At 50.0% G+C, this 13,388-nt stretch overlaps 1 protein-coding gene across 1 annotated transcript in view; it reads right to left on the minus strand.

Annotated features, from left to right (window-relative positions):
• Positions 1-12,234, minus strand: part of PARVB (parvin beta) — a gene marked incomplete at its 5' end in the record, with an annotated part of 55,143 nt that extends 42,909 nt beyond the window's left edge. Inside the window, one exon of the mRNA XM_082280331.1 lies at positions 12,120-12,234. Coding sequence (XP_082136457.1) covers positions 12,120-12,234 — 115 coding nt within the window. The remainder of the gene's footprint in view (positions 1-12,119) is intronic.
• Positions 12,235-13,388: the final 1,154 nt, after the last annotated feature.

Raw genomic sequence — 13,388 nt, forward strand, 5'->3', positions numbered from 1 at the left:
AACCAGCTTTCTAACTACACAGCCTCTCCAACTCACCCTCACAAAAGAAGCAGCCAGAGCAGCAGCCCAGTGGAATCCCTGCTTTTCTCCTAACAGATAAGACAGGCAAAAAAGAAAGAAAAAATACTGTACTCTTACTAGCATCTCATTGAAAAACCAGTAAAAGGTCTGTGATGAGATGCACAGTTCCACTGCAGAGTGTTGCATTCACATGCTCGTAAATCCCATAATGCTTAATCCAATAAGATTTCATTCTTTTCATGTTTAAGAAAAGCCCTTAGTCCAGCCTTGGAAGCATCTAAGGGAGCCACAAGTGCATTGGGCAATACAGCATGGAAATGACCTCAGCAGGTCTTTAGCTGAACCTCCTTCTCAAAGCAGAGTCAGCTCTGAGCTCAGACCAGGTTGCTCAGGGTTTCTTCTTCTTCTTCTTCTCTTCCTGCCCCAAAGCAGCACTTTCCACTTGTCCTTGAGAAGCTTCTGTCAGCCAGTTTCTCCTGCCTGTTCATGTGTCTCCCTTAACAGCAGCCCTGCCCTCAGGGGCACCCAGCTCAGTGTCACCTGCACATGTCACCAGCTCCATCACCTCCTCCAGGGCGCTGATGCAGATGTTGAACAGGACACATCCCAGGACAGACCATGAGACAAAGACTTCACACAACACAGGTGTAGCCAGGAGGATCTTTTCCCTCCTCTTCTTGCATCTGTTCTTACTCTGTCAATAAATACAGTGCATATGAAATCTTTCACATTCCCCAAACAGAATCATCTGGCCAGCTATGCTGCAACATGCCAAACTACCCAACCCCCCTGGAACAACAGTGCCCATCTCCTGTGCATTCAGTGCAAGAGTGAAATTCCCCAGCTCAGACAGTTTCAGATTGTTTTTGCAGTCTTGGAGAAAGCTCTTACCAACCACTGGATCAACAGCAAATTAAGAACTCCACTGAGGATGCCTTCCACCAAGATTCTGGGTACTACAGCACCTACACCTAATGCTATTCATGTCAAGAAAGTCCCTCACTAAAAGCTACAATTTCTTTTACCAGATGGAAACGTGGAAACAAATATGTAACTTTCTCCCTCAACCATACGGCAGAGAGTGGACACTATGGCCAGTCCCTCTCACCTTCCCATTACCATCTGTCTCTTTCACTGACAAGGGACCCTCAAAAAACTCAGAAACAGAGTGAAACTCAGAAACTGAGAGAACAGATTCAGAGAAACCTTCCTTGGAAGGACCTACAAAATTCAGGTTGAGGCTGGACTGTTGCTGCACTAGCTAAGGTCAGTCATGACTGCTTCTTCCCTTCCACATGCAAAAATAAAACCCAACCAGTTTGTGTGGCAGACAGCATCAGATCTGCTTTACAGGCAGCACATCTGGTTTGCTCCTGGCACAGCAGGACCATTTTGCAGCATGACATCCTGGACGCAATTAAAATCCAGTTTCCCAATGATAGGGCTCCATGACCCAAGCTTATTTAATTACCTAATTTAATTACCTATCCTTCCAGTTGCAGAGAACGATGAGGGAAGTAACAGGAAGAGCCAGCAAATCAATCAATACCTGGCTCCAAGTCTGGTTAGGGTCTTGAATTTTGGATTTCTTTGGTCATGGGTCAGTTTGCATTACAAAGCCTGCTGGAAACAGATGGGGTACCTCTGTCTCAAAGGGGGACAGAGTCCCTTGGGAGGCAGTTCAGAAGGGCAAAGGGGTCCAGGAAGGCTGGACATTCTTCAGGAAAAGAGTTTATCACCTTTGAAGGAGGACAGGCAATGCAGGAGGACTACAAGGATGTCATGAGGTTATGCAGGGAGAAAATTAAGAGGGCCAAAGCCCAACTAGAACTTAATCTGGTTACTGCCATAAAGGACAATAAAAATGTTTCTACAAATGCATCTGCAGCAAAAGGAGTGCTAAGGAAAATCTCCACCTCTTATTGGATACAATGGGGACACATAATGAAAAAGGCTGAGGAAAAGGCTGAGGTACTCCATGCCTTCCCTGCCTCAGTCTTCAACAGTCAGACTGGTTGTCCTTGTTGTACCCAGCCCCTGAGCTGGAAGACAAGGTCAGGGAGCAGATCAAATCCCAGAATCAGTTTTGGGCCCCTCATGGCAGAAAAGACATTGAGTGAGTCCAGAGAAGGGAATGGAGCTGGGGAAGGGGCTGGAGCAGCAGGAGGGGCTGAGGGAGCTGGGAAAGGGGCTCAGCCTGGAGAAAAGGAAGCTCAGGGGGGACTTTCTGGCTCTGACAGGAGGGGACAGCCAGATGGAGGTCGGGCTCTGCTCCCAGGGAACAAATGATCAAACAAAGAGGAAATGGCCTCAGGTTGTGCCAGAGGAGGTTCAGGTTGGATATGTAGAAAAACATCTTCACTGGAAGAGCTGTCAAGTACTGGAACAGCTCCCCAGGGAAGTGTTGGGGTCATCATTGCTGGAGGCACCTACAAGACTTGTATATGTGGCACTCAGGGACATGATTTGGGGATGGACTTGGCAGTGCTGGGGAAATGATTGGACTCGATGATCTTTTGCAACTTAACACCAGAATTCTAAGCAGAGCATCAAGATTCCTGTCAGACCAAATTCTACAGTGTTACCATGCCTAATTTTCCAGTGGAACCAATCCAGTGTAACAATACTGGCGGCCATACACGGGCAAGAAGGCAAACAGCAATCCTGAGGTGCAATTTCATAACCCTGCTCCTGTGGGAGAATGTTAGGTGGAAAGTGCGAGTGGTTACTTTTTCCCATCATTTTTGACAAAAATCTTGTCACTTTTGCAAAGCCTCCAGGTCCATCTGCTGGACTAGGCAAACCAGAGAGTAAACAACACTATTCTATTTTAAAATGATAGAAGCGTCTGCATCTCTAATAGTACAAATGCATGCTTCTGCCAAACAGACCTAGTGGAACAAGGCTTTCTGAGCATTACACATTCTTCTATTTAAAGACACTAAAAGACACCATGCCTCTATGCAGACATCTCCTCATCCAGTTCTCAGTCTACTTCCTTACTCCAAATAAACTGTGTATGCAACCATCCCACAGCTAATTAAAAATTAGCAATAAGGCCATATGGCAGCTATAATGGAAAATACACTGTTTCTTTTTTCAGTGGATTTCATTATGATTCAGCCACACAATGAAAGAAGCACTAAAGAAGCAGCTGGGATTCCAGGAGCCAGAACAGTCTGCTTGTTTTATAACCAACATGCAGCATACATTGAAAAGAGTTTTTATAGCAGTCTATATCTGATTGCCAGACAGGTCTTGGGGATTATAAAGAAACCTTTTTTGACCTGGAGAAACAATCATTGAGAGGCAAAACTGAATTCCCAGTTTGTTCACCACCAGCAAAGCCAAAACCAGAATCCAATCTCCCCTCTCAGCCTAAGGCCTCTCGAGAGGGGTCTGCAGAGAGCTCATGGAAACAAATCAGTGTACAGGATTTATAATTAGGAGCCCCATTGTTCCTCCAGGAGGAAGTGACAGTGATTTAAGGGCCCAGAGCATACAGACCCACTGCTCCCAGTACATGTTGCCAGATGTGCATGTTCTCTCCACATCTGGTTTTCAGAGCAAAACTTCACAGGATTCAAATTACAAAAGGCTGACACCACGTGTTTTCCATCATACTTGTCCAGCCAAACTAGACATACACAACAGAAGTCACGAATTTTAGGTTGCAGCTTTCTACTTGGCCATTAGAAGAGTACAAATTAGGAAATCTATACCTGAGCACAATATGCTTCACCCTGGGCAGATAGATCACTAAGAGGCCACTGGCCTATTAGCTGTGCAACACAGAGGATTCTGTTCCCAGTTCCCATTAGTGCTGTGCCCATTCCCAAAGGCAAACGGGGTTTGCTCACACAGAATTGGTGGTTTAGACCCCCTGCCCATGGCCCCTGAGCAGCCTGTCCTGAGCAGAGCTTCAGCACCCAGGTTCAGAAACTCCTCCTGAAGGCAACCTGGCAGAACCCCTTGAAAAGTGGTGCTCTCCCACTGATCACACTCCCACTCATTCCCTTCCACCTCCGTCCTCCTCACCACAACAATTCACAGCTCCCTCAGCACAGGGCAGAAGTGCTGATGCAGCCTGTGACAACAACCAGAGGCAGGTATGCTACAGCCACCACAGAATCACAGAATACCCTGAGCTAGAAGGGACTCACAAAGCATCGAAATCCAACTCCTGGCCCTGCAAAGGACATTCCAACAATCCCACCCTGTGCCTGAGAGCATTGTCCAAATGCTCCTGGAGCTCTGGCAGCCTTGGGGCCGTGCCCATTCCCCGGGGAGCCTGTTCAGTGCCTCAGCACCCTCTGGGGGAAGAACCTTTGCCTGATACCCAACCTAACCCACCCTGACACAGCTCCGGCCATTCCCTGGGTCCTGTCCCTGGTCACACAGAGCAGAGATCAGTGCCTGCCCCTAAGGAGGAGCTGCAGCTCCTGGTGAGCTCAGACCTCAGTCTCCTCCAGCTGAACAGACCCAGTGCCCTCAGCTGCTCCTCAAAACACTCCCCTCAAGGCCTTTCACCATCTTAGTAGCCTCCTCTGGACACTCGTAGCTCTCCTCTGGACACAAGGCCTCTACCAGGCCAGCAGGCAAAGCAAGGGCAAGTCCCCACACACCACAGAGACCCCAGGGAAAACCTGCCACGGAGGCACAACCCTTGTAAGTGAGAGTAAACAACTCGGTTGGGCTGTGCCCTGAGAAGAAAGCTGAGCTTCATCAGTGACAGTGCATGTCCACAACACAACTCACAGAGCAGGCAGAGAGCAGGCAGAGGGTGTACGAGGGTGGGGATAAGCAACTACCAAGGTCACCGTGCACAAGAGCTCAAGGCTGTGCAGAGCAAGGCATGTGGACATTGTGAGAGCTGAGCAGAACAGAGCTGGTGCCATCATCCTCATCCTGACACTGGCACAGGTCAGATCACTCTCTGGAAAACACCTCAGTGACCTTCAGGTAGTTGGCTTCTGTAACAAAACACCCAGATCCTGTTAGCTCAAAGAACCTGGAAGTTACGAGGTCAGCACAAGGAGGAGCCTTTGGGCAACTGTTGCAGCGGGGATACTGCAACACGCATGTATCAAACCTGGAGTCCCGTGGAAAGGAAATATATATGGACAGACAGATTCTTGGTAGATGTTTCAGAGATGTTTATTTCTCCAGCCGCATGGCCGGGGCTCTGCTGAGGAACTGAGGCAGTCACGGGACCCGAGGGTCCTTGCCCGTGCAGGGGAACACAAAACAACCAATGGGGAACGAGGCTGAGCAGGGCCAGGGAAACCCCGTGCCTCCCTCCCAGGGACCCTCTGCCAGGGCTCCATGGCAGGGGAGGGACCCCAACAGGCAACATGATTGATTTCTCTTCCTTCTTCCTTGCCGACCTCCAGGTCTCCTAAAATGACTGAGAGGAGCTTGAGGGCTGAAAAGAGAACAAGACTCCAGGGTTGAGAAGGAACACACAGCCCCTCCTGCACTGCAGGAGTGACAAGGATCACAAACCGATGATGTTACAGGGGAGGCAGAAAACTCCTCCTTGTGATACATGACAGTGTCTCTGTATGGTCACATTCCCCTTCAAGACATCATATCCCAGGAACCCTGACAGAGACAGCCTTGGGAATCTTGCAGGCCAAGGTTTCTAGTGATGCCTGAGAGCTCTGTACACTTGACTGGCTCCTTTTGGAAACCTGACAGCAATTTGGCATCCAAATCCCACATGGGCAGCTCTGAAGTAGCTGGACTGCCCCAGCTACACACCTGAATCTCCTCGGCTGTGACCATGACACTTGTGTGCACAAGGTACACAACTAGCTTTCCTTCCAGCTGAACAGCAAAGCTGTGGCTGCTGAAACACCGATTCCTGCAACCAGCAGACTCTGCCTTGCCCTGGGTTTGCCTCAGACCACATAAGCCTGCATCTCTTAGCAGCAAGTTGTTCTGACATGCTTTTGCAATGAAAAAAGCTTGCCAGCTAATCTCCCAAATCTCCTAACATCAAAGTACAATCCACAGCTCAGAGCAGTGCATTGGAAAACTCCACCAGCGTTGTCTGTTTTCAGATCAGCTGGCCTGTAACAGTTCTTGAAGTACATAAAAAGGCTTTTAGCATTGCTCTGCATAACTATACTCTCTCTTCTGGACTGTCCCATTGCCGATGTGCAAATCAGGAGGATGCATGTATATTAATAAAGTGATCTAAATATCACAACTCTTATAAACACGAGCACACAGTCAGTAGGATTCATGTATTCATGATCATGCACTGCAGAAGACAGCCTGATGTCCTTGCATAGATTCACCAGGGAGATCAAGAGTCCCCCCTTCAGAGAGACTTTCCAGGAGTTGTGGCTTTGCAGCTCCCCCCATTCCCATCAAGGCCATGTGCAGCTCTCCATACATCAGTCTCACAGGGCTCTCACCCACACACTCCTTGGAACACAAACAGCCAGATGCCCCCGTCTAAAAGTCTCTCTCCAGCTGTCATAATTAATAAATCCTTTAGCTATCATTGAACGATTGCTCTGAAATAAGGGTAGACTTTAAGGAGAAAAGGATTGGAGTTCTGGTTTTGGAAAACTGGAAGTGTTGATAACCACCCTGCTAAGGTTTTATGATGAAGCTTAACAGTATTCTTACAATGAATCTTATTTTAAAGATTGCAACTCTGGAAATAAAATGACTATTAAATGTCTGTTTTCCTTAAAGGAAGGCAAGGCATTTCTTCAACACACTACTGAAGAGCTATAGAACTATTTTGTGTGTCTTGCTGCATTCTGTCTGGATGAAAACTTGGAGCTGTAATTCCAAACTCTCTTGCCTCACCAGGAGACTGTGCCTAAAGCTGCAGTGGGTGAACCACCCTAGCCTAAGTGCAGCTACAGGAGGAAAATATGGGGGTTATGATACTGTTAAAAGCACAATTCTTGTGCATGTAAAGTTCATTTCAGCTGAGACATTGACACAGACTATATTCCCAGTACAGCTTTTGCCAGAATAGAACACAGAACCCAAAACAGCATTGCTCTACCAAGACTAAAACCAGACCAGGTCAGGCCTGAGCCCTATGGGAGAAACAGCAATTAGGCTACACAGGTTCCAACTGGAAATTTAGGTCTGTGTAAGTCAGTGGTAGAAAGGATAATAAATCGAGCTTGAAATATGAATCTTGATATGTTTGCACAGACTTTCTATATATACACACATATCTGGAACAGTATGTAGCTTCAATATAGCTACATGCAAATTCCTTTCTTAAAGAGCAAGTAATTCCACTTAACCAGCACTCATGTTGTCTGCTGTGGGGATATTTCAGCAGCAGTAGCACATCACAATGCACAGACACACTCCTCCAGCCAAGCATCCTCTCAGTCTGCAGCAAATGTACTTGTGTGAAACAGGACCACAGAATCAGACCCTACACATTTTGTATTTGTCTCTCCATCTGCCTAAAAATTCGCTGCCACATCCTTTGAGTATGGAAACCAAATTAAGAAGGGCGTGAGACACCATCAGCACATCTCATGGAGACACAGATGCCAAGAACAGCACTTTAGCCTCCCTTGATAGGCACAAAACTTTCCCCTTATTCAGCTCCTGTTGCAATAATCCCACCCTCTCTCTCTCCTTCATTCCCCTCTCCTACTGATTTCCAGGCACAAATAAATGGCACTTTTCTCACCGCTGTGCCCACCCTCAATCATGTCACTGGGACACAACACTAAGCAATTGATTGTTTTATTTCTCTCACTGACTCCCCATATAGGCTATACACACACACATAGAGTCACAATAATAGAAAGCTTATTTAGCCAAACACCTGCTGCCCAGATCTTTCATACAGTGTGTTATGAGGAAAAGAAAACCAAGCTTTGCAAGTAGGCTGGGAGTGAAGCTTGCAGCAAACCCCGTCCTTTATTTCAGTACAGCAGCATCACTGACAAACAGGAAAGGGCAGATTTTTTCAATTTCCTTTTGCAGATGAAGTCGAAACACAGCACTACCTGAAACAGTATATTTTACAAAATCTGAAAAGAAGCTAAAGAATCATCTGGCTTAACAACTGTATCTTCTATGGGCCCTGCCAGAACTCCCAACAATTTTTTAAGGTATTTAAAGCAGATTTTGGAACTCTTGAACAGGTGGCACATCTTGAAAGACCAAATCACAGAATCATGGAATGGTCTGGGTTGGAAGGGACCTTAACACCCAAATCATTCCATTCCCCTGCCCATGGGCAGGGACACCTTCCACTATCCCAGGTGTCTCAGAGCCCCATCCAACCTGGCCTTGGACACTGCCAGGGATGGGGCAGCCACAGCTTCTCTGGGCAACCTGTGCCAGGACCTCAGCACCCTCACAGGGAACAATTTCTTCCTCATATCTAATGGAAACCTCAGATACACCAAGACAGAGCCATGGAACAGTAACACCAGGCAAACTTAGATACCTGCAGATTTCCATGTGGCCTAAATGGGGGACAAGGGGAGAAGTAAAAACCAAAGTGGTCGCAGAGCACTGGAACTGACACATCCCCACTTTTCTAGGGATGGGCATCGTGACTGGTTGTAAGATTAGGAACACAAATCTCCCTCCATGCTCTCCATGGCCTTTCCTGTCCTTTCTTTGGCCATGTCCCTTCCCTGAGGACTCTCTAGTAGTAGCATGGTAGGGTTGAACTCACCTGCTGCTTTTCCTGCTGCAGGACTCCACTAAATACTCACAGGTGACCCATTTTGGCACAGCCTGCAGGCATTAATAATCAGCAAGACTTTTCTCCCTGGGGCATTTTTACCCAAACTAGGGGTTAAAAATATTCCTGGGAAGGAAGAGGAAGGGAGGAGCCAAACAGACAGTGAGATCACTCACCCACCTTCCATAGGAAACCAGGGTAAAAACGGCTTCCCCACGAGCTGCTCTTTCTCTCGAGTCAGGGCTGCCTAAAAAGTCTGTTCATAAAAACCAGAAAAACGCCAGAAAAACGCAGAAGCATACAAAGTGTAACAGTATAAAGCAGAGGTTTGGGGTAGAAATTCAAACAGTTAAGCAATGTATAGAACTTGACTTAAAACACTGATGAATTTGACCAGTCTTACCCCTACCTCACCTCTCAGCATAGCCACAAAGCATCACAGCACGCAGCTAAGGCAAGAGCAGCAGCAAAGCTGTTTGCACGCTGAATTACAGAGTTTGAATGCTGCCACAGTGACCATCACCAGCCTGCTACGAACCTCACCCACCCTCCTGTCACACAGCCAGGGTGGCAGCTTACACTGACCACCCTGACAAGCCTAATGAACTCTCCTCTCCCCACAGAGCCTCTCCAAAAATGCATTGCAGCAAATTATGAATTAGTCAAAAAAAAATTTTAAGTTTAGATGCTCATGGGTTGGCAGCCACACATCATGGTTATTTATGACCTGTGATTAAAGACATGAAAACCACAAATAAAAACCTTTTCAGTATCATTACAAGGAGCTTTGAGCTGTGTCGCTCAGAAGTTGTGCTCAAAAAGGAAAAGGATTGATATAAGTGAATTTTAGCTCTCACACAGACCCTGTTAAAGGTCACTGTATGAGCACAGCTGGGATACTGACAGCTGCAATAAAAAGGCAGAACGTATAAAGAGCCCTCAGGCTGGAGCTTTTGGTGCTGATGGAGGCAGAAGAGGCAAGGATGATTTCAGACTGCAGCAAATGAGCAGCCAGCATTCCAATTTGCCATGGAGAGGGCAGGATTTGCTTTGGGAAGATCGTTCTGACCTCTGCTGGTCCCCTCAGGGAAACCCAGCAGAAACCTGGAGGAAGGCCAGGAATTCCCAAGGGCTGAGCACATGGGGAAACGTTGACCACATCGGCTCCTATAAGGTCTAGCAACTCATTCAAAGAATGCCTCTCAGATGAGCTTCCAGTTTGCATCTGCTCCACACTCACATAAAAAAAAAAAAGTTTCTAGCCCTGAAATTTGCTCCTGAGGCTGCCCAGGCCCTACCAGAAGCCACGTTCAAGGCTCTCTTCCCCTGGTGCAGACCCCCCAGCTCATCACTCTTGGCCCTCTCCGGTAGCACAGCCATGGCTAGGACAGCCTCCCCTAGAGATCTGCCCCACAAAGGGAAAAAAGCCATTTCCCTTCACAACAAAGGGGCTGGGCCGCCTGAAGCACCAGGCAATGTCACACCCACCAGTGGGTCCTCAGGCTTGCAGACAGTCACATTTCAGACTGGAAGGAATATTCACACGAAAAGCTGCCCCTCGTGTTGCAGTTTCCTCCCCATGACACTGACAGAAGCGCAGCTGCGAGGCTTTGATGTGGTTCCCCGCCAAGGACCAGGCACAGCAACCAAAAGAGGCCCTTCCATTGCCATGAGGCGCCGTGGCCACCCAAGTAAGTAAAACCACAGGCAAACTCAGCCAAACCAGCGGGTGGCTCCTGCTGAAAGTGGGCACCTCAAGAACAGGGCCTGGTGATGTTGAAATGCCTAAGAAGGGAAGCTGCCAACGCGTTTCAGCTTAGAAGTCACCTTTGGCACGCGCTTTTTTGGAGCACGCGCCAGAGAGGAGTTTTTTCCACCATCTTCCTTCGGAAGCAAATGAGATCATCTCAGGAAGGCCCAACCGCTTCGGCTGCTCCTCGGAAGAACCACGTCAGGGAAACTTGATTAAAAATAGATAATAAAGGAAATACCAGTAAGCTACACCAAAACAGCCAGCAGAAGGGAAGGGAAATGATTTTCCTGAACCAGGTTTCAAGGCCTAATATTGTGTTTTTAAATATTAAAAAGCTGTCTTTTGAATGTTTCTGGCAATTCATAGACTCAGTATGGGCAAAACGTGCTCAACAGCCAGCTGAAAGGAGGCTGAAACTTGAATTACATCCCTACGCTACGCACACCAGACACTAGGACAAAACCAAGGCCAGTTTGAACCAGCCATCAAGTCACAGTTGCATTAAGCCATAGGGCGAGGACACACAGATTTCCTGCTGGCAGATCCCAGGAGTCTGGGGATAGCACGGAGGCAGTTTCTCCACAGAAACCAGTACTGGTGAGTCAGGGAAGCCAAAGAGAGCAGCACACACCATCCCCAGAGGACATTGCGCTCGGAGGAAGGGCACACTTTGTGTATTCAGGACCGGGCCAGCTTTATCAAGTCTGGCAAGGAGACACCCCCCTATCTACAACAGCAATAGCGGCGCTATCTCCGCACAGCCCCTGGCCAGGGGCCGGCGGCTCTGGGGACACCTCACACACATGCCCACACCCCAGGTCGGGGTGTGCAACAGGGACCGAGCCCCTCAGTGTGGGTGCTGGTGCATTGGGCTCGGGCTGGGGAACTTCTCCAGGCTCTCTGCAGTGAAGGGGAGGCTTTCACCTCCCTGCCCAGCTGGCACCAGCAGTGACATCCCACATGGACACACTCATACAGCCTGGGGTACGTGCGCCCATGCGGAGTCCTTGAGAGCCAGGTGGGTTTGATGAATGTATCTGGTTATGAAAATTACTCTGGGCAAAGTACCGGCATCAACACAAAGCTTATGGATGAAGCAGACCTGGAAAGAAACACGGGTGGACTTAACCATTTCCTCGTGGCTTCCTCAACTCTCAGACCACAGGAAAATGACAGCCACAGTCTCACTGGTCACCAGAAATTTATTTTATAGCACAAAGCGGGTTCTGGGGTTACCTTCCCGGACGTACGACATGAGCTGAAGTCACGCTGCCCATCGCTCCAGCCGCTCCCCATCGCTGCCATCCATCCCCCATCGCTCCAGCCGCTCCCCATCGCTGCCATCCATCCCCCATCGCTCCAGCCGCTCCCCATCGCTGCCATCCATCCCCCATCGCTCCAGCCGCTCCCCATCGCTGCCATCCATCCCCCATCGCTCCAGCCTCCCCCCACGCCCGTCCCCGGCCGCGTTGTGGCTCTCGGGGGCGGAGGGCGGGCACGGCCCCTCCGCGGGGCCGCCGAACAAAGCGCGGCTCAGAGGCTCCGCCGCTGCACCCGCGGAGGAACGGGACGGGACGGGACTGCGGAGCAGCCACAAGTCAAGCCGGCCCCGAGCACGCTCCTTCCTTCCCTCCGCGCCGGCGAACTCACCCTCCTTGGCTTTCTTCTTCCTGGCCAGGGTCCCGCCGAGCTTGCCCAGGAACGACTCCTCTTTCTTCATCCTGTGCGGCCGCAGCGTCGGGGACCGGACGGGCGCGGCGGACATCGGCTCTGCCGGCAGAGCCCGCCCGGCCCTGCCCGATCCCGCCCGGGGGCTGCGGGGCCCGCGGAGCCGAACCAAGTCCGGGAGCGGGGAATCACTCGCCCGAGCGAGCGGGGCCAGCCCGCCGTGTGCGCTCACAGCCGCTCGCAGGACTGGGAACCGCTGCAGCCACAGCGCCCTGCCACGGCCGGGAAGTCCGCGGGAGGCGGGGGCGGGACGAGCCCCGGACACCCCCGGAGGGCCGGGGGCGGGCACCGGGAGGCTGCCCGGGCCCTCCCGAACATCACCTGCGGCCAGGCGGGCGAGCCCCTCCTGCGGGGCACCTGGTGCGCCGGACCCACGCGGGTGCAGGAAAAGCGGGTAAAAAGCATTGCAGGAAACAACGGCCCCGATCCCACCACAGCCGGACCAGAGTGGTGTTAGGCTTCAAAGTACACAAAGATCAGACACCAAAGAACGTCCTTCCTTAAGAACAATTTTATATATTCCACGTTTTGCAACAATTGGACACAACTGAGAGCAAACGCTCAGCATGGGCCGTTTGCCAGGGCACAGCAATTCCTTGCTGGCTTCATTCAGATGTGCCTCCTGATTTTGCAGCCATGCGCCCCTTCTGTCAGACCAGCCTGCCTTCTCCTCCTGGCATGTTGCCGGTCAGGTCTGACATCTCCTCTGTGGGAAGATCGAGAAGGGGGCTGTAGGTTCTGTGTTTGCCAAGCCCCCACCTCCCAGGTGTCCTAGCACTGCTGCTGCCATCAGCACGGGGGGTGTGCACAGAAACGGCCCAAGCCAGAAACTTGGTTGTGATCCCGCAGGGAGAATTTCTTATTCCTTATCATTTTACAGCAGCCAGGAGAATGATAAGGGGTTGTGGAATACACGTTAAAAGCAGGTCCTGATGAGTTTATAATGTTTAGGCTCTGATACTGTTTAAGCCCCTGAAGTGGCTCCGCTGATTTTAACGGGACTGCTGGGTCCCCAAAGTCACACACAACCTTTGGCTGTGCTCCTGCGAGCAGCGTCTCTGTCAGCAGCCCTTGGCCCAACAAAGAACCGCATTCAAATCACCACAGCTTGGCTCAGGATCTGCACACCCAGCTTATATGCAACAGATTTGCAGGCTTGACCTGACACAGAAGCAACACTGCAGGACACAT

The sequence above is a fragment of the Coloeus monedula genome (genome assembly GCF_965178545.1).
Source record: "Coloeus monedula genome assembly, chromosome: 4".
Taxonomy (NCBI): Eukaryota; Metazoa; Chordata; class Aves; order Passeriformes; family Corvidae; genus Coloeus; species Coloeus monedula.